This window comes from Erpetoichthys calabaricus, chromosome 13, assembly GCF_900747795.2.
Source record: "Erpetoichthys calabaricus chromosome 13, fErpCal1.3, whole genome shotgun sequence".
NCBI classification, from domain to species: Eukaryota; Metazoa; Chordata; class Cladistia; order Polypteriformes; family Polypteridae; genus Erpetoichthys; species Erpetoichthys calabaricus.
Window position 1 is genome coordinate 19,430,331 of NC_041406.2, and position 22,552 is coordinate 19,452,882.

The 22,552-nt window shown below is 37.0% G+C and overlaps 1 protein-coding gene across 1 annotated transcript in view; it reads left to right on the plus strand.

Moving 5' to 3' along the window:
- Positions 1-256: 256 nt before the first annotated feature.
- LOC114664018 (lysophosphatidylcholine acyltransferase 1-like) overlaps positions 257-22,552 on the plus strand; it is a 175,351-nt gene continuing 153,055 nt past the window's right edge. Inside the window, exon 1 of the mRNA XM_028817990.2 lies at positions 257-673. Within this exon, the coding sequence (XP_028673823.1) occupies positions 548-673 (126 nt within the window). The 5' untranslated portion in view covers positions 257-547. The remainder of the gene's footprint in view (positions 674-22,552) is intronic.

The following is a 22,552-nucleotide window of genomic DNA, read 5'->3' on the forward strand; positions in this document are numbered from 1 at the left end:
AAATATGTTGTAAAAGTCCATTTCCATGGGGTGTACTTACTTTTTCATACGACTATGTTAAAAAACAAATTTTAAGTAAAACATCACTTTACATTAAACAATGGAGACAGATTTTAAAAAATATATAATTTAATCCTGAACAATGCCCAATACTCGCAATCAGCCAGGGGTGTTTGCAGGATTGTCTGTCTTGGTGTCTTTTCCTGGGACTTGAGAAAGCATCGCCTCTTCAGAAGGAGTGATGTCAGCCCTGTGAGCGATGTCGCGCATGCGCCGCCCCGCTACACCGAGGTAAGCCAAGCCTGGAGGATCCTGTTTGTATGATCCAGTCAGTCGGAGAGAAAGCAGAAACGTCTAGCTGGAATCATCATTGCGTAACAGACCGAGTGATAGGATACGCCGTTTTAGCCCGTATCATTGTATCCGTACACCACGATATCACCTGAGGAGGCGAAACGAGCCCGGTAGCAACTGGGGAAGCAAAAGGAAAGAGTGGAATTGAGCACCGCTTTTGTAGAACTATATTGGCTCATCAGGTCCGAGGAGGATGAGGCTGCTGAGGAGCAGTAGACGGGGCTTAGCGGCGGACGGGGATGGCAAAAAGGAGCTGGCCCCCCCATTCAGGAACCCCTTTGTGCATGAGCTACGCTTCACGTCGCTGCAGAAAGCGAAGGTAAGGGGGGAAAGAAAGAGAAAAGGGGGTCTGCAGGAAAAAAAAAAAAGTCTGTGCAAGTGGCAGCATCGGCACTGGCGGAGAACGCGCATTGAAGAGGTGCTAAGCGCGCGCGGGTTTCCCGGCTCGCGAGACACTTTAGGGCGCCTCACCCTCTCGCCGGGGCAGCAGTTGGCAAGAAGCTGGCGTAGGGCCTCATTGTTAAATGCTATCAAGTGGGAGGGACACGGTTTCAGAATTAGGCACGCGAAACAAACAAACAAACAAGATAGACAATGACGGTATTTTTTGTTGTTACCGGGAAGGCTTCACTGTGGCGCTTTAAGCTGAGAAGAGGAAGTCCACGACGGGGAGGAAATTAAAGACGAGGTTTTAGCTCGATCGCTGTGGGAGAGTGTGAGAAAGGAGCGCGCGCGTGTGTGTGTATGCAAGAGAGAGATTCGTCTTATGCTTCGCAAGATTGCAGATGTGCATGAATTTTGTCGGGTCGTGCCTTTACAATTGTTTATTTCCAAAAAAAAAAAAACAAAAGGGAGGACGAGGCAGGCAAGTAGTCTAATAAAGTTGTCATTTTTTTAGATTGAGCCTATGTCTACGTCCTCGACACTGGTCCATCACCCGGGGCGCCCCTCCCCCTGCGAATGTTCAGTTCACCTTTTAAATCCTAGCGGTCGTCATTGGCCGGTGCTTTTAAAGAAACTTAACTGGCAGCGGTCATCGCAACGTGTTGTGTTTGACAGCACGTGCGCCGTTAGCGCAAACAGCATCTTTATACCCCGAACTAGCTGCACACCAACCATTAAACATCGTGTCGGGGAGCGAGCTGATCACAGCCGTGCCAATCTGTAACATTCGGGGATGTGAAACGTTCACCCACTCGTTGCATTTAGGGGTGTGTTGAAAACGGTGGGCGTTGATCCATACGGTTGCTGGTTCAACACGTTGTTACCCCTCAGATGGTCTTATTACCTTCCCTGACTCTCATTCTGAAAAATAACAGAAATGTTATGTAACAGTAGTTAGGATGATGTTTACTAAATAAAATAATATAAACGTAATCATCATCAGCGATATAATGCATATTGTAATTATAAAAAAAGTAATCGTGTGATATAACACCTTGTGAAAAGACTTAGACTGATGTTTACTAAATAAAGTGAAATAAATGGAATTTGTGATATTTTCTAGTTATAAAATAAAATAACAAATGTAATCAGGGCTACAATGCATATGCTAATTATAAAAATAAAATAATGTAACCATTTGTGATATAACTACTTGTAAAAATACTTAGACTGAATTTTGCTAAATAAAATAAACTGTAATTGTAATCTGTGATATACTCTATAAAATAATATAAACAATCATCAGTGATATAACACATACGTTATTAAAGTAAAATAAGTCATTTGTAATATAACTGCTTGTAATAAGAATGAGACTGAAGTTTGCTAAATAAAATGATCTAAATTTAATCTGTGATGTACTCTGTAAAGTAATATAAACATAATCATCAGTGATATAACGCATACTTATGAAAATAAAATAATATAATATAAAATGATATAACAATTTGTAAAAAGACTTAAACTGGTTTAATAAATACAATTATATGAATGTAACCATTTGTGATATACTCTTAATTATAAAATAAAATAATACAAAACACAGTCATCAGTGATATAATGCATACTATAATTATACAAATAAAGTAACCATTTATGATATAACGTCTTGTAAAAAGGCTTAGTCTGGAATTTACTAAATAAAATGACATATATATAAAATCATCCTTGATATAACACGTACTTGATTGTAAAAATTAATTCTTCCACTTATCTACTGAACCTGATTTTATGCTGAGCCGGGTTGTGTGAAGCTGTTGCCAATTCAGCAACCAGCCCATAGGGTGAACACAAAAACGCACATAAGCCAATTTAGTGTTGTTGTCAATCCATCTAACCTGCATGTCTTTGGATTGTGGGTGAAAACCAGAATACCTTAAGTGCCACATGGGCATGGAAGACATGTGATGTGAGCCCCAGGCACCTTGTTGTAATGCTGCAGCACTTATAAAAAAGTGATGTAGTCATTTGTGATATAACTACTTGAAAAAAGGCTTAGACATGTTTACTAAATAACATAATACCAATAAAACAATATGTGATATAGTGTATACTCTATTAAAATAATGTAATCGTTTGTGATATAACTGTAGTTTTAAAAAGCCTTAGACCAGCAATATCAAACTCCATTTCTGCCTGGCTGTAGTGGCAGCAGGTGTTCATTCCAGCCACATTCTCCATTATCATCCAATTACTAATCATAATGGAACATACTAGATTGCCTTGATTTTATTTGACTTCTATTTTAATTGTTCCATTTCTTCTTTAACGAGCAGCCAAACAATAGCAAGATGCAAAGCAAACCAAAAGATGACCAGGCTAACTTAGAGTTCATTTGCAACCATACAATGTTACCCTTTCCTCAAGAAGGAGCCTGAGCTACCTTAAAATCTTGAATATTGTAATCTATATTCACTTAGCCAGTAAAATGTGTCATTTTGCTTCACTTCTCATTGTCTCTGTAAGAAGCCATATAATTAAATAACGTATTTCATTAATAGCTCAATTGGAAATTGTTTGGAGAGAGAATTGTGGCCCTCAATGACTGTGAGGCCCCAGAATTAGTTAGCCATCTTTTGGCCTGCTTTATATCTCTTTATTGTTTGGCTCTCAGTTAAAGGCAATAAAAGCAAGTCAATGATAATTAAGGCGTATGTATCATGTTAGATTAGCAGCAGTAACCCGTTACGAATTAATGCTCCATCAGTGATCTGTGTTTGAAATCCTTGCCTTAGACTCCATCCATCCATCCATTTGCCAACCCGCTGAATCCGAACACAGGGTCACGGGGGTCTGCTGGAGCCTATCCCAGCCAACACAGTGCACAAGGCAGGAACCAATCCTGGGCAGGGTGCCAACCCACCGCAGGACACACACAAACACACCCACACACCAAGCACACACTAGGGCCAATTTAGAATCGCCAATCCACCTAACCTGCATGTCTTTGGACTGTGGGAGGAAACCGGAGCGCCCGGAGGAAACCCACGCAGACACGGGGAGAACATGCAAACTCCACGCAGGGAGGACCCGGGAAGTGAACCCGGGTCCCCAGGTCTCCCAACTGCGAGGCAGCAGCGCTACCCACTGCGCCACCGTGCCGCCCTGCCTTAGACTCACATTTACTAAATAAAATAATTAAATCACTGTACTTGTAAAAAGGCATTTTACTAAATGAAGTTGTTGTATAATTTCAGTTTTATTATTGTACAGCGCTCCTTGCAAAAGACTTACAGGGACTAATAAAAATAGAAAATGTACCATTTACATACATAAACTTATATCATGATAAGGGTCTTTGTATGCAGTGATCCAGTTTAGCAAAGAAAGAATTAAGCATTAGCTTGGTTCCACAAGGAAGAGGAACCACAGGTACAGTCTGTAGATTGTATACCCTAATACTGGGAAGGAAGGGAAGATCTAGCATTGGCTTTTACAGACCTTTATAAAGCCAGTGATTAAATGCCAAGAGAAAATATGCTGTGGGGCTTGAGAATGGAAGGGTTATCTGATTTTGCAAAAATGTACAGTATATGCTTAAGTCAACATGACACTAGTGTGTGAAGTAGGAACAGGAGAAGAATTCAAAGTAGGAGTGAGTGTACTGTACATTGGGTGTAACTTTGAACCCATTTATTGTTTGTTCTGGTATTAGAGGAGTTCAGCAAGGAAGTGAGGAAAGAGTCTCCATGGTCAGTGCTTCTTGCAGATAATCTTGAATTATGCAAAGGTGTAATTATGCAAAGGTGTAATGGAGAAACTGAAAATAGAAATAGAAGAGGAGAGATGCTTTAGATGGAGATGGGGCAAAGATAAACAGATCAGACATTTGGGAATATATTTACAGAAACTATAGTGGAAATGGGAAAAGTGAAGTAGTGAGCAGATGAGCTAGAAGAAATTGAGTCTAGAGATGAATGGATAAAACATTAAGAAAGTATAGCAGAATGTAGTGTGAGAAAAGGATAGCTCCCAAAAAAAAGATGTCAAAAGAGTAGCGAGTTCAGCAGTGTTATAAATTGTAGAATCTTGGGGATCAACTAGAAATGAGACTGAAGGAATAGAAGTTCAAGAGATGAAAGGACTGAATATACTGTATATATTGTGAATTTCCCCTTGGGATTAATAAAGTTATCTATCTATCTATCTATCTATCTATCTATCTATCTATCTATCTATCTATCTATCTATCTATCTATCTATCTATCTATCTATCTATCTATCTATCTATCTATCTATCTATCTATCTATCTATCTATCTATCTATCTATAGTAAGGAGGAGTTTAAAGGTGACAGAGATACAGTGGAAGATGACAGAGAGAAGAAACCAGTGGGCTGATCATTTATGGAGATGAGAGTACAGCAGTGTGCTAAGAAGATTATTAGAGATGGAGTTACCAGGAGAAAGAAAGAGACATCGACCAAAAACCAGATGGAAGGATGTGGGTGGGAAGAATAGGCAAAAGACTGGGTGTAATAAGGAGATAGCTGTAAATAGATCATGATGGAACAGAAAGGTACACATCCATGGCTATGGGAAAGTCAGGTGATAAGACAAAGAAGGAAAAGTTAAATTAGCAAAAGATTTGACCATTAGGAGGAGAAGAAACCAAAACTTCCACCTGGCAACTGGAGAAAATAAACCTGGCTGGCAGGACAGGTACTTGTCATTTCTTTGAAACAGGCAAGGATAAAGCCTAGCTTCAGCCTTCCCTTTTCTATAGTCATAGTCCATGGTATTTTCCACAATTCAGGTGTAATCAGTATACTGTTTTTGCATCTGAAACCACTCTCCATTTGTCTGAGAAGGAAAAGAGGAGATTCGGTTTGCACTGCTGGACACCAAAAAGAATTAGAGAATGGAGAGATTTAGTAAGAAGTCATCATGATGATTGCCACAATATTAGTGCAGACAATGTCAATTATTTTGCACTGTGCCTTGTCATATCTTCTGTGTTTATACTAGGTCATGCTCAATGATTTATTGCTTAGTAAGGCAAAAAAATGCCATTTTTGGTAAATCGAGCCATTTTCAAAACCCACTTATTCTATTGTGGGTGGTGCAATAAAGAGACCAGGGTTTGCAATCTGTGTCCTCCATGTGTGGAGTTTGCATGTTCTCCCCATGTCTGTTTAGGTTTCCTCCGAGTGCTTTGGTTTCCACCCGCTGTTCAAAGACATGCAGGTTAGGAAAACTGGAGATGCTAAACTGGCCATAGTGTGGTTGGCTGTGTGTGTATGTTTGCTGTACGATGGACTGGTTCCCTATCCAGGGGTTGTTCTTGCATTGTGCTCTATGCTAGCTAAGACAGGCTCTGGCAAAACCACCCCAACCCCATGACCCTGGTCTGAATGAAGCAGATGAGAAATTTAATGCTGTGTGGCAGGGAGTTGGGACCATGGTTAGAACCAAGGTCCATGATGCTGTGAGGCATCAGAGGTACATTCTGTGCCACCAAATAGGCGTTGTTTTCTTTTAATCGCCATATTTTCTGTGCTTATATTTTATTCCAAGATTTCAGCAAATAAATAGGGATGATCTCAGCATTGCATTGTGAAACGTGTCAGAATCTACGTAATTTAATTCAGATGTGTACAAGTTGGCTAAATGGCCTAGAAATATTTTTTGCACAATTATTTGATACATTTACAGAACCTTGTCATATAAATGACAACTCATATATCAGAGATAATCTTTTGCTTGGAATAAGTTAACTGGGAAGTTTAAGCTCTGTAGTCCTAAAGGCCAGCATTTTATTAATCCAAAAGCAAGTTTCAGGAAGAAAAAGGAAGAATAAAACTTCTTAATTAATCACGCAGTGTTTTTTATAATACAGTTGACAGCATCGACCATCACAAAATATTAAATAAAAACATAATTACAGTTCCTGGAGCATGCTAGTCTAATAGTATTACTTTTGTAGCCCTTTTTTCTCATGGATTTACAAAAAATGTGAACAACAAAACAGCTTTTAAAAATGTCAACAGGAAAGGGTCTTCTTTAGTTCTTCTTAAAACCCATGATTGCTTACGTAACTGAAACAGAAGCAGAGATTTTATCAAATGGAACAATTTGATCCTCTTGAAATTTGTTGTAGCTTTAAATATATTTTGGTTGCCTGCTTAAAACAATAATTTGAGCCCACAGCAGATATAATTATTATGAGTAACTGTGGTCCTGTTTCATATCCAAGAAGATCCATTTATTTATTTATTTTTATTTTTTCTTTTTTTCTTTTCTCTAATACTACATCACTATTTCCTGCGATTAGGAAACATGCCTCTTTCAAAGAATGTTACCAAAAGACTCTATGATAACTCTGCAAATGATAAGCAGTGTTACAAGTTTAAACAGCAGAATTGAACACGTCATCGCTTCACTTTTTACGCTTGCAGAAATGATGACAGTCATAACAGTCTTCTGTTAATGAACTAAGCATTTTTTCACCTACTTCTTTCAACAATGTGATAATTTTATTTCTAGACCATATGTTGCTTATATGGTAGAATGTTTTCAGTTTACATTCTGATAGCTACTTCTGGTGTTATTTCAGATATCAAAAATGTTTACACGCTGTAAATGCAATAATAGTTTATCTGGGTTTTTATAATTGTTAGCAAGGGAGCATTTGTTAGATGAATTCTGCACTCAGTAAATGCAAAAGGAGCTTTTGTACTGTTGCCAGTGTATTTAAAAATTACTTTCTTATGCTTGGAAAGTTTGTCACCAGTTCTTGTACATTCTTTGGCAATACCAGACTGCTGCTCTAGGTAGCAACTATATAAAGTAGTTGTGAAGATTCATTTATATATGGTGGTTTATACAAAAATCTAAATGATATTTTGAAAAAATTGATTTCTTAAAGCTTTCTCTGCTGAAATAAATGGACATGTCTACACATTCAGTGTAACAAAAAAAATAATTGATGCCTGTCCTGCTTTCTTCCAAGTCTGTTTCTTCTATTACAACACATAGAACTTTATTTGTCCATAGATGGAAATTTGGCTTTTTACAGAAGCTCAATAAATAAATAAATAGATAAACTAATATATATAATACACACACACACACACAGTAGTCTGAACATACACCAAAATGACTAAAAAGGAAGAAAACAGAAAACAAAAGAAAAAAAAAACCAAAAAACTTTTGACTTGTCAGTCCCAGTTACAGTGCCGCATTATGCAGGCATACTGGTGTTAGTATTAAGGAGCATCCATAGTGTTTCTTGACACACTACTGCTGAATACTTCACTGGCTGAAAGTCCTCAGTGTTCGTGTCAGAGAGAGGATGTGCAACATTTAGATTCTTTATACTGCATTAAAGAATAAGTTTGATATTTTTCAAGTCGATTTACTCAGACATGCTATATATGCCTTTGCCACATGAAACTATTTTCTAAAGTTAATCTGTTTATGTAAATTTAACAAAATATCTTCCCTGCACTGGCACTTTGAATTGCAGTCAATGGGGCAATAAGGAAAAGCCTAAAAACTTACCAAATATGTCAATTTTTTCAAGCTATGACAGTTGTCAAGCATTGATTTGCATCTTGTGATTACACACATATTGCAAAATAGTTGTCATTGTTGAACAAATAAAAAAACACCAATATTATGAGATGCAGTCGTTTTAAAAGGAGTCCAACTGTGTGTGACAGAACAGCACTTAGTGTTTCTGCACAACAGCCTTCCATCCTTCCCCTAGTCATGGTTTCCACCAAATTGCAGTAAACGTTTTGTGCCACATGGTTGATATTGTTTTGAAGTACTTCTGTATTTACATGAAGATACTCACAAACTATTAGAAATTTTATTCTTAAGAGGAGTATGCCTTAAAACAAGTATTTCCAGATCCAATTTTTGCCACAAACATGCTTCAGAAACAGAAAAAATACCCGTCAGCTGTCTTGACTTGAAAAATAGATGCATTTGTAAAGTTTATGAGCTTTTCCTCCTTACCTCATAGCCTCAATTGTAAAATGCCAGAGTAGGCAAGATGTATTTTTGTAATTTATAGAAAGCATGTTTGTTTGTGAAGAAATAACTTAGACTTTAGAAATACCAAAATTATCCTTTAATGTGACATCTGAATGCATTAATTACTGTTGTTTTATCAAAGAATATTTACTAAAAAATGTAATCTTATTCATTTATCTATACAAATTGTATTACTGATAAGTGTTGTATTACTAATGAAAGCCCTATGAACAATTGAGATTCCTTGTTTAAGGTTGGTATACTTTTGTTTATGCACCGATTAATTTTCTTTCTCCTGTGGAGTTTTTTAGATCAGGAAACTACTGTGAGAGACCCTAATTTTGTAGTGTTCTTTTGTGTGTGTGTGTGTTTTGTTTCACATTGAAATATCACAAAATGAAAAACTATATAATAAGAGATCTCGGTTTTACAGCTACTTTTTGTTGCGTTTAATTTACAATCGGAAAAAAATACTACTGTAGACATCACAGATGGTAGAGTTGGGATATCAGGGATGTTCATTTCTGACTGTACACCATTCAAAGGCTGTTCAGGATGACTTTCCGGTTCTGGTTATCTTAGTTGAGCAAATGTTTGTTGAGGGCAGAGTAATTGACTATAAACTCAAGTCAAAATGTAATAAAAAATGTCTGGTGTATATTTTTCACCAATTTAGGTATCGAGTATTGTGCTTAGTCACTTCGTCATTTGCATTCCTTAATTTTGTTAAACTCCTTGTGGTAGAAAGCATATGTGCCATATGCACTGCATTGTTGACTTTTTTTATTACGTTTTTTTTTTTTTTTCTACTTTGTTGTTTTTCCAAATGGCAAACCAAGGAAAGTGAATCCAAGTGAAATGTGTGCCTTACAGTTTTTCCTGCACTTAAAATCTAGAAGTAGTTTTACCTGCATTGCTGATTGAGTGGATGTTCAAGTTACTGACTTTTTCCTTTTTACGTCAGTTGCTTTTATTTTTGACTTGCATGTTTTGTAACAGATGGTTGATTAGTTAAATAACTGGTTGCATCCCTATCATGTAGGGATGATGCAAGACATAAGGTTAATCATCAAGTGCTTGTAGTTTCTCTTTCCATAAATACAAATTATGTAACGTGTTGTAGCCAAAATGCAGTAGGGTGTCATCCATCCATCCATCCATTTTCCAACCCGCTGAATCTAAACACAGGGTCACGGGTGTCTGCTGGAGCCAATCCCAGCCAACACAGTGCACAAGGCAGGAACCAATCCTGGGCAGGGTGCCAACCCATCGCAGAAATGAGGACATTTGTTCTTTGTATTATCTTCTTAAAAATATCTTGCTGGTTTGTTTTTCATTAAATTTGCTATTTATAGCTATTGTTTTATGCATTTAATACTATACTTTTTATTTTTGTTTTGCATTGTGGATTGCCTTCTAATGTACTTTGTGAGAATGCTATCTATAAAAGACACTATTATGCTTCTGCAATGGAGTACACACACAATTTCTTTTAATACAGCTGCTAAATCCTACATTATTTAAAGACTAAAGACTAGTCCAGCTGTTGATTCAGGCAAGAGGGATTACTTCCATTGCAGTTATTGTGTGCTGTGTTGGAACTGTGTACTTTTCAGTTTTACATACCAAGCATATCCCTACAGTTGCAATTCTTTCCTTTTGCTGACCTCCCTTTTTCAAGTCTTGTGGTGACCCATGGTGATGAAATACCAGCAGCAAAAGGTAGAAGTTGGGCAAATGCTCTGAATTTCACATCAGTGCTATTAGTTTAGTTAATTCAAAAATGCATTTTAAGAAATTCTATGTGACAAAGATATTTAATTTAGAAAAGAAGTATGTTAGGCTTGCTATGGGACAGTCATTAATTAATAGTACAAGTAGTTACTTTTGATTTACAAGTCAAAGCCAAGTTTTCTTAGTTAAGAGTAGACTGCAAACCTCTATAATCTTTGAAGTCTTTTTTTTTTAATCTGCACCACCGTTTTAAGACATATATTGCAATATAAACACTAGTATACACTGTTTTATTAATGTAAACACATTTTCTTGAAAAGGCAACCTTATGTTATTTCCATGTTAATTTACAGTAGCTGTCTACTGTATTTGTGCATTAAATACCTTTCAAACAAATGAATCAATGTAGATTTTTTATGATTTTTATTGATTTTATAAAATTATATTAAAGTCAATAAAACACAAATCAATCAACATACAATCAATCAGTACCAAGTCCCATACCTTTATTTTTAAGTCATCCTTGATGTACATCCCCTGCCCAAATCAGATATATTTCAGATAATTCTGGTCAAGATATGTGTTTGCAGTTTTACACCATTCTTTGTACAACATGATAAAGATTATATATTGCTGGTCACTAAGTTTTATTCATTATATGAAATTTTAATGAAATGGTCCAATTTCCAATGTTGATTTAGATTGTACATTCTTTGAAATAAATGGGTAGATTTGAGATGCTGTTTACCTTATCTTTGTTAGTAGATAATATAGCTACAGTCATAGAAATTGACAGTAACATCTTGACCTTAAAGTGTTTACTATGTTGGAACCATATTTTGAGTGAATGATACATCACCAGATTACTAGTAAATATGCCATTATTCATAGTGGCAGGTGCACAGAGCAAAGCATATAGAGAAGAGTTTAAACAGGATTTCCTTTTCACGGCTAACAGCATAGATGCAGTTTCATTGCCCCTTCTGCTTCCTTCCATTGTGTCAGGAGTAGGTTACACTATATTTTCAAATTTAGATGATTCTAACAGTAGATAGAGAGATGATATTGCACACACACATTTCCCATAATCCACTGAGGAAATATAACACAGTTCAAGTCAGTGTCATCTGTTTAAAAGCCACCATGCTCTGTTTTGGGAGTGCCATTGTCAAAGAAACACAAACACAGTTATGACTAAGGCACTGAACAAAGTTCTGAGTGATGCACTGTAGAGTAGTTGAAGCAGACCTTGATAACCTTTAAGAGATAGCTAGATGAGATATTGAAACATCTTAGCTATTTGCTAAACAAAAGAGCTTCATGGACTAAATGGTCTTCTTTTGTTTGTCAAAGTTCTTAGGTTGTCATGTAACACATTAAGACCTACCTTTCATGTAATTTAATGGTACACTGTAGCAGTCCTTTGTTACCTGTCTTAGCCGTTTTAGTTTTTACTTGTTTGACAGTCACAGTATTAAGAACCTGCAGTACCATTTCCAATTTGTGACTACTGTCTCTAAACTGACAAAGTTGTAATCTTTTATTATGTATTCAAATAATTGTTTTGAAGCATCACAGCAAAGCAGCATTAAATGTTTCTGTATTGGCACATGGTACTGTACTCCTGCCCGTTGGAAAAAAGAGTATGCATTAATATTATTAGAATAAAGATGTTAACATTTTTATTGATAGGGTGACATAATAATATATGAAGTGTTTAGTTTTCCACAGAAAGTAAAAGGAATCCTGGAGGTTAATCTAATAGCAGCATTAGAAGGAGAGGCGTTAACTTTCCTTAGATACAAAGTTAAAGTGCTCAAGCTTCATTTCTATGCACGTGTGCACATGTGTGCACCTGCACGGCAGCCGGTATTTTAATAGCGGCCTTGCAGGAGCAGATGCAACGTGATGTAAGAATGTATTCACGTCACCTGCAGTTTGTTAGAGGGTGGTGCAGTGCTTAGTGATTGGTCAGCAAAACAGTGTCAAGTATAAAAGACATTTCCTGTCTGTAGGGGTCGTCTTTTGACTGAGTCGTGGTCATGAGTGATTGTTTGGTGTAGCTCTATTTAAAAAGTACATCAAGCATAGCGGCTTGTTTGTTATTTTTGGTATATATTTTCTTTTGGTATATATACAGTAGATATAAATATCTCCTAGTAATACTATTGTTTTGCTCGAGGTATTTATATGAATTGGGTTTGTGGTGCCATCTTTCTCACTATATGGGGTGTCACATGATAATACATTAAGACAGAAGTTAAAGAATTGTTTACTATCTAATTATTGCTTGCATACTGTTATGTTTCAAGAGCATTTCTATGGATATTCTGACTTTCATCAAATATTTGGGAGATATACAGGTAAGTTGTTTGATTCTAAAGTTGATGTCACATCACACAACTTCTGGTTGTGGAGCATGTCAAATTTGCGGACCATAGCTGCTGATTTTATTGCCAAGACAATGTCAATTTAAATGACTGAAAATTAATGGACATGTCACTTTTAGTGATTGCATGCTCACCTTTCAGGACAGTCGTTCCTGCCCCTTTCCCTGCCTTATAGAGCCTGTGCTGTACAAAGAGTTAACAGGTATGGAGAGTTAAGCTACAATCTCTGGCCATTTTTCACTTTTTTACTTTCTCATATACGAAGAATAGTAAAAGTATTGCTATCGTCCAAAAATTCGATGTCAAGATTTTGATGAATCTCGATGTTTTAGACCTCCCTGACTTTCTTGTATACGAAGTATAGGGAAAGTATTGGAATCCTCCAAAAATTCAATTTCGAGATTTTGATGAATCTCGACGTTTTAAACCTCCCTGAGTCTGAAAATACCATTTTTGGAATTATGTCTGTGTGTGTGTATGTAAACACGATAACTTGAGAACACTTTCACTTAGGTCAACCAAATATTGCATACAAGTATTAGGTACAAAATGTAGATTTCTATCAACGTTTGGGTTGTTTCCGTTAACCAGAATTGGTACCTTATCTTTTATTCATACAGCTGCAGAGTGCAATTGATTCAACTTTACTTTTATAATAATTGTTCAATATATTATTAACTAGGGGGCGCCCCCTTCTTGCTTCGCTCGCCAAACCCCCAGCCTGCGCTATGCGCCAGCCACTTCGCGTCTCTGCCACTCGCTTATGTGGAGTTCACTTTCACCAAACAACAAATCTTTTAATTCTTGCGGATACGCCTCTTCATTGGGAAGAAACACTACTTTTCCCTGATGGCAACACGAATTAGACGATCTACAAGTCTCTTACTTAAAGTTTAAAGCCAAACAATATCTACATATTTCTGTCATATCACCTATGTCCATATATTCGATCTCTTTTTCGCTGTTCTGTTATTTCACCAAGTAATAATTTCTGTTTGTTTGCGCTAATGCGATCGTTACTATAATTTTTTTGAGACTTTCAAATTTTAGTACTTTCATTATCTCTAACCTGCTCTGCATGTGTATCACGCCAGCGTTTTGGAACCTCTTTACAACGTTCTACTTTGTCATCTACTCTTTGTCTTTTATTTCCAGCCCCGGGCGTGGTTAAATCTCTTTCATCTCTCTGAAAAAGTCCTGTCTCGTCCCAGGCTTAAAAGTCTTGTCTTGTCCCTGGATTTGTTTATATAATAGAGAGATTTGATTTGTTGTTGATGGTTCTTTAATATACATAACATAAAAATATAATCATTGTCTTACGGTTTACTCCTAAGATATACATCCCCATATCCAAGTATACGAGAAAGTCTAGAGGAGGCTACTTCCGATTTTTCAATTCTGTTTTAGTATGGAAAATATGAGACAAGAGACAGATGAACGTCTCTTCTGTTTGTGAAGTCCAAAGCCCCCGTGTTCCATATTCTTTGTTGTTGCATCCAATGTATTGTACTTTTATTGGAGCATTCATTTGTTGTCAGCTCTCATGCACACAGATCCCACCCTGATGACTAAAGACAAATTTTAACCTGTGCTATTTTCTTAAAGCAAGTTGTGGACTTGTATCCCCTCTGCTTCCTGCTGTTGCAAAGATCTGTTAACATGCTGTGGTAGCTTGCAATACTAATAAGACAAGCAGCTTCTGAAACTGGATGAATGAAATCATATTGAATGAAATGATATTGAAATCTTTTTAGAAAATAGCAAAAAGATTTACCTGTACTCCCAATAACAATGATTCCTTGTAATTTATCTGTATTCCACTTGTAAAGTAAATATGAGTGTCTTAAAACAGGTAAGGGCATTTATTCTGTATCTTTATTACTTCTTATATATTTTAAATATTTAGCAATTTTTATATGAAGTGCTCTCTATGAAACAGTGATTTTCTTGGAAAGCCTTTTGTTTTATTGCAGCTAACACGTATTTTGGGTATTGATTTAAACATTATTTTGTTTCTTTTTTAACTTGTACCAAAAATGTGAAAAGAAAGATAAACAGTTGAAAATGCATTGATCATTAAGGTAATCTCTATTTTTTCCAGTCATATTTTCTCAGAGATGTGAAGCAGATTTATCAATTGAAGTTGCACAAAGCTGCTTAAGCAACTATTTTTACTCCATTCTAATTTTATACCTGCTAGTCTTCTGTAGTCACTGAGAAAATACCATTCTGAAATGACTGTTCACTTCCTGACAGACAGCACTAGGTTAATTTTACTCATATTTAGAAGTATCTTGTTTAAATTGCATCTTTCTTAATATGTACAGTTACTACTTGTACAGTATAAATATATAAGAAAGCAGCTCACTTTTTTGGCTATTTGTATTTTGGCAAAATGAGCAGTTTTTCTCAGTGTTTAGTCCTTCAACTGTTACTGTTTATAAATAGGCATGTGATAAAGTAAATACACCCCATGAATTGCTTTTTCCTTTTTAAGATATTTGGACTTACCAAGATCATCTTAATTTAAACAGTATATTTTGAACAAAAGTAAAGTAATTGAAACAAATATGAAAAATTGACTTTGCAATAATTTAATCATTGAACAATGAACAGATATGCCATTTCTGTCTGTGGAAATAGTAAGTACTCTTCATTTTACTTCATTTCTTTATATATTTTTAAGGAGTTCCTGCTATTGCCCCAAAGATGTCTTGACTTGCAATACAGCTATCTGTTTCTATGTTGCCAATCCCTATTACACCTTGAAATGTGTTAAAGGCATTTAAGCTATTTTTAAAGTCACTTTTTCAAATTGACATGTCAGGTATTGATGCCAAATGTATTTTTCTTTTGAGTCATGTGTTAAATTAAACCACCTATTTTCAAGAGAGAATATAAAAATGGATCTCTTTAAAGTTTTTGAATTCTTTAGTTTCATGTGTTTTTGTTAAAAAAAACTATTTTTCATTTATAATATCTTCAGGTAGTTTATTATTGTTGAAGGCTAAATTCACATAGAGAGGTATTATACTGGGACAAACTTTGAAGTTAGGATTCATGGAATTAAATAATTTACAGTATATGTATGCCGGAAGAGAAAGAGAGTACTAAGCATCAGTGCCAAATCTTTGATTGGGGTGAGAGCTCTATTCAGATATAAGGCAAATTGGGCTGTAGTTAAGGTGAATTCGTCCATAGTTCCATTTTCACCCAGCAGACTCTTTATAGGTCCTGTATTCTGTGATTTCTTGTCCCTTTGAAAAAGGCCACTTCAGCAATAAAAAACTGTAATAGTATGAGAAAATTGTTTTGTATTGGTCAGCTTTTACAATCAGTTTGTTTTATAAAATTATAACTCTCAAAAGCTTTTTCTTGGCAAAGCGTTACATCATTACAAAACGTCAAACAAATAAATAATGAGATGAAATAAGCTGTGTTAGGGCAGATGTTATAGCAGCATTAAAGCCCAAATCAACTGGTTTAAAAACATTTCTTTTCCTTCAAAGGGGCACATGCCATGAAGGCTAGGATACTCTTATTACTGTAGATAGCTGCTATCATTTAACACCAGAACTGTTAATACATTACACTGTGTTGTGTTGATATTAAATGTACCCAGTGTTTTTTCCTTGTTTTATTGTATTTTTTTTTTACTAACAGAACAAAGGTTACCAATAAACATACCTACTGTACATTCTGGAAGCTTAAGGTTGTTTGCCTTTGATCTTAATAGTTACATCAATAGATGGTGGACAACATCCTATTAATTTTTGTTAGAAAGTTGCTGGTATTACATTCCATTCCATCTTTAAAATATTGATGTGTTTTATTGTCACAGAATCCTTTTTGTGAGGTGTGATCAGAACTCTCTTCCCATTTTATTTCATTTTTTGTAATGGCGTACACTGCTGAGGATTAGATAGATAGATAGATAGATAGATAGATAGATAGATAGATAGATACTTTATTAATCCCAATGGGAAATTCACATACATCATACCTGTAGACTAGGCATTGTTAGATTAGTCTAAGTCAGTTGAAAACAACAGCATCTAACCATGGCATGTATCATGCGACTGTGTTATTTATGGTGTTACATGTACTGTATTATTTGGAAATTAATTCATACTGTATAGCTTACTACCTTCAGAATAATACTTAAGTATTCAGCTACTGTATATGTTCTTTAATAAAAATGTTATTGATATTGATGTTATTGGGGTAAAAATCAATACAGTATAGTACTGAAATATTTTTTTGCCATGTTTCCCCTTGTTTTTGTATTTTAAGGTTATGTATGCATTTTGGTACTTGCATAACAACACTGATTGCTTCCAACATCATGTACATGGTGCACTGAAGCGTTTCTTTTAAGAATAGAAACATTCTGTGAAAAAACTATTTCTTTAAGAGCTGCAAGCTACTAACGTTAGCACGGCTGCAGAAATGTTGATATAATATGTTCTGAATACTTATTCTAGCTGGCAGGAGTGTTGAAAGCTAAATTTTATTTTACGTGAAAGAGAATTTTGGACAAACTGATGTAATCAGAAAGAAATGCAGAAGCAAACTTCTCATATTGTGGGTCTGTTTTTACCTGTTCCACAAGAATTTTGCATAGATTAAATTGCTCATAACATTTGCTTGTAGTGTTTACAGTGCCATGCAGGTACAGACTCTTTTTTCATCCCTTCCTTAATCAGTAACATTTCACATGAAGTATAATCATCAAGCAAAACATAAGGGGTAAAGTACCTAAAAAAAATGTTCCTCCACTTTTATCAATATTTCTGTATCTGAACAATATTCAATGCTTTGCTTATTTAACATAATTGTTGCAAACTGATGAATGTATAAGAAGTTAATGATATTTTCTCAGATTATTTATTATCAATATGTCATGGTGGTGCAAAGTCATCACAATTCATTTTTATTTTATCATTCTGTTGTTATTATACTATTATGACAGTGCCATCATCATGTGTGTCATTTTGTAATTTTTCTTTTCTCTTGGGTGGCACCCTTTTTTGTTTTTAGGTTTCATAGATTGTACCATTTGCCCATATTGTTGTAATTTGGAAGTATAAACATAGCAAAAAAGGGGTCAGGAACCTTCCCTGGTCAGCCCAGAAGAGGCTCACTTCAGACCAGCTTGGCCCTGACAATTACCTGCTGGCTTGTGGCCTAGAAGTTCCTAAAACAGGCAGCTGGCATTGAAAGTTAAAAAAATTCTGTAAAACTTCCACAGAATACAAAAGTGCCTTACTAGAGAGAGCAAAGAAAACATGCAAACTCTGACTAGTACAGACAAGTCCCACAAAGAATCTTTATAAAGGAAAATATTTATTGCAGAAAAATACTCAGAAGAGAAAAAAGACACAAAAGGAATTTGTCAGCAAAGCCTATCCTAGGTAAGCAAGTCCCAATAACAAAAAACCCAAGCAGATATACAGAACCAGAAAATGTCAAAAGAAAACAATACTTACAGATTTTTCAACAAACAACTATTGGTGATTCACTGGTTGGCTGTTCTTCTTTTGTTTAACTGCCACCAACTGGACTGGAGTGTGCTGCGGAAAGGGGAAAACAAAACTATGACTAGAAATACCTGTGTTTTCCAATTAAATGCTTTCTTTTGGATCAGTGAATCAAGTTATACTCCTCTCCATACCTTAGTAATTGTTCGAATGTCAAATTACCCATTACTGGCTGGCTGTCTTGCTTTGGCCTCCACATAAAGGCAGAGGGAGCCCCGCCTCCTAGAGCTCTACCCATAAAGTGCATGGAATGGACTTGCATTTAAAGACATGGTACATAAATGCAAACTTAGCAGAAAGTGCATAATACGAAAAATAATAAATTGACAGTAAAACAAAAGTACACATAAATGTGATTTTTACATAACACATAAGATATGACCAGAGATTGCAGCCATGTTAATAAGATAGCCATACATTTAGTAATGTCTGAACTTTATTGCAAACTAAACTTTAAGAAAAAAAAACACACACACTTCTGGTTTAAAATTTAATTTGGCTTGTGACTTTGTCTTTAGTTATTCTCCCAAATACTGAATGGTGAACAATCTAAACTCTAAATCTCTATTGACCTTTATGTATCCATTTCCACCATATCTGACTTCCCTTTTGTAAAGTTTCTATAAACCTCTGACACTTGATTTATACATTTCCTCTGCCTGGAGTTTTATTGAAAGCTCTTGACAGTGACGATAACGTTGAAGTAATTTTTATTTAGTTTCAGGCCTGATCTGCAGTCTGATTTATTACTATTAATAAAGTAAATGCAAATATAAAACTCTAATAAATCACAATCAGTAGTAATTAGCCTCCCCTTATACTGTACAAGTAACCCCGCGATTCGCTAGCGAATCGGAAATCCTAGAATGGCAATCAGTTTCTGTTCCGTCCGATATGTGGATGGATGACATATCATGGAGGGCGGGTGCGTCTGGGGAAATGTCATTTAATCCAGTAAGCATATCTGTACTAAAATAGTTTCGTTTTGTGGAGACGTGAGTCTGTTGCCTTCGCTGACACCGACTGCTTGAACAGGCTGTGTTGTTTGGGGGCCACCTACTGACTCTGGGAAGCCGCTGCGTCTGACTGTGGGGCGAATGCCACAGCGCAATATGTGCCTCGGTGGGAAGCCGCTGCGTGAAGACATATCATGGAAGGTATATGCGGTGGTGTGGGCAGTCGCATCTGGGCGGCTGTACAACCTGGCGTGCACGCTTTACCCCAGGTGTAGTTCACAGGTCGTAGTCTCGTTTCTGTGTTTTCTTTGGTTTAAGCCGTGACTCCTTTCACAAGCGCGTTGTAGGCACGCACGTTGTCACAGTTGGTTTGAGCTGTGACTCCTTTCGCAAGCGCGTTGTCACAGCATGGACCTGTGGGGATTCCATCCGTACTGTAATACAACCTTCGAATCCTCTCGTTTCTTTTTTTGCTCTGTGGTGGGCGGCAGTGCGTGTGCACCTCGATGTGCCCAGCGCCCTGTGTCCATATCCGGTTTACAGCCTTCGGTTAGTAAGATGGATGTTATGACATATACAAATAAAAATATGCTGCTTAGCAATTAAACAAGTTTTTTTTTATTTTTTATTTTTTTCAGGTATACATTTTGGATTGCATACAGAGGATAGTTTTTTTTGACATGAAGGATTACTGTGCAAAAGTATTTTAACAAAAACAAATAACCTTAGATTATATATCCAGTGCACATTGACATGCCGTCAAGCATTTGAAAAACAAAATCTTAAAAATTGCTTGAATTTTTGAACAGATGGAAAGATTTTTTTTTTTAAATGATTGCTTAATTTTGATGCTGCATTACAAATGTGACATTCCAAATATTCTATATATATATATAAGTAATAACCACAGTCTATTGAGCTGTGGTCCTGGAGCATTGATGTGGTGTTTTCATTCTATCCCTTTTCTTAAGTAGTGTTCAGTTTTTGCTGCTTTTCCCTTAAGTTTAATTGACTTATTTTTTTTTAAGATTCAGCCCCCTGAATTGGTTCATTTTTCCTTCAGACAGTAGGGTACAGAAACAGAAATGAGATGTGAAGTGAGTCAACAGATGACTAAGTTGGAGCCTCAAACCGCAACTAATATCACTCCAAGTTTCTTAATTAGAAAACAGTGCCATCATCATGTGTGTCATTTTGTTATTTTTCTTTTCTCTTGGGTGGCACCCTTTTTTGTTTTTAGGTTTCATAGATTGTACCATTTGCCCATATTGTTGTAATTTGGAAATATAAACATGGCAAAAAAGGGGTCAGGAACCTTCAACTTGACTCAGGCGCCGCCGAGAGTGGCAGCCTTTTCAGCAGCTCCGTGTACGACTTTATTTTTCTACTTATTTATTTTTCTACTTTTATTTTTCTCTTTTTTATTGATCACTCCTATCACTTTATTTTATGAGGATTCGTTTCCTGGACACACTTACTTTTACAACGTGGGCATGGATTTTTACACGCCGAGACTCGTCTATTCAAGTACTCAACTTAGAGCGCCGAGAACAAATGCCAGTGCCGGAGTGGTACCCTATTTACCCGATGAGGTAAGAAGGAGGTATCGTGGCAGCAGAGCCGGCACTAAGCAAAAAATGAAGTGGCTTGCGAGAAAGTGGCGTTTTAAGCCCTCGGTGCCTTCTGTGATTCTGGGAAATGTGAACTCAATCTCAAATAAGATCGCCGAACTGGCTGCGCTGGTGAAAAATGTCAGAACCTACAGAGAATGCAGTTTGTTGTGCTTTTGCAAAACGTGGCTAACTACCACCATCCCAGATGCTAACGTGGAGCTACCCGGGTTTAGCACAGTTAGAGCGGACAGAAAGGAAGCACAAAGGACACAAAGCACAAAGGAGGAAGACTCGTTCTCTATGTTAATACACAGTGGTGTAACTCTGGACATGTTAATGTCAAAGTCTCCACTTGCTGCAGGGACATCGAACTGTTGGCCGTAAGTTTGCGTCCCTATTACTTGCCCAGAGAGTTTGGACACATCATTGCTGTTATCGTTTACATCCCTCCTCGGGCGGACGTGGAGACAGCGAGTGACATCATCCATTCTGCTGTTGTTGAGTTACAAACGCAGCACCCTGAGGCACTTGTGCTAATCGCTGGAGACTTTAACCATGTGACACTGGACAAAACATTACCTGCCTTCTCCCAGTATATGGACTGTGACACCCGGGGAAATAAGACTATTGATCTACTGTATGCAAGCGTTAAAGACACATACAGCGCCACCCCGCTGCCTGCACTTGGGAAAGCAGATAATAACCTGGTTCTGCTTCAGCCTCACTACAAACCAAGAGTGAGGATCCTACCTACAACTACACGCTCATTCAGGAAGTGGTTCCCGGAGGCAGAGAAGGCTCTAAGAGAATGCTTTGGAACTACAGACTGGGATATCCTGCAGGGATCACATAGTGAGAACATTGAAGAGGTTGTTGACTGCACTACCAATTACATCAACTTCTGTATGGACATTGTAGTTCCAGTAAGAACTGTACGCTGCTATGCTAACAACAAGCCATGGATTACAAGTGACATCAAGGGCCTTTTGAACCAAAAGAAAAGGGCGTTTAAAAGCGGTGATCAGCATGAGCTCAAGCGCATGCAGAAGGAACTCGGAGTCCAGCTCAGGGCGGCGAAGGAGCAGTACAGGAGAAAGCTGGAGCAGAAGTTGCAGAATAACAGCATGAAGGAAGTGTGGGATGGGATGAAGATCATCACTGGCTGCAGCTCGAAGCGGGGTGCCACCATCGAGAGAGATGTGGAGAGAGCAAACCAAATGAACAACTTCTTTATCAGGTTTGACCATCCTAACCCACTCTCACCTCAGAGTACTGCACCCTCCACACATCCTTCTGCTGATACCAGCATAGGAGAGACATCTCCACACATAATTACAACAGCGCAGGTGAGCAGAGAGCTGAGGAGACTTCGTGCCAGCAAAGCAGCGGGTTCAGATGGAGTGTCGCCACGACTGCTGAAGGTCTGTGCATTGGAGCTGGGGGATCCTCTACAGCGCATCTTCAACCTGAGCCTGAAACAGGGGAGAGTCCCGAGGCTTTGGAAAACATCTTGCATCACCCCAGTCCCAAAGGTATCAC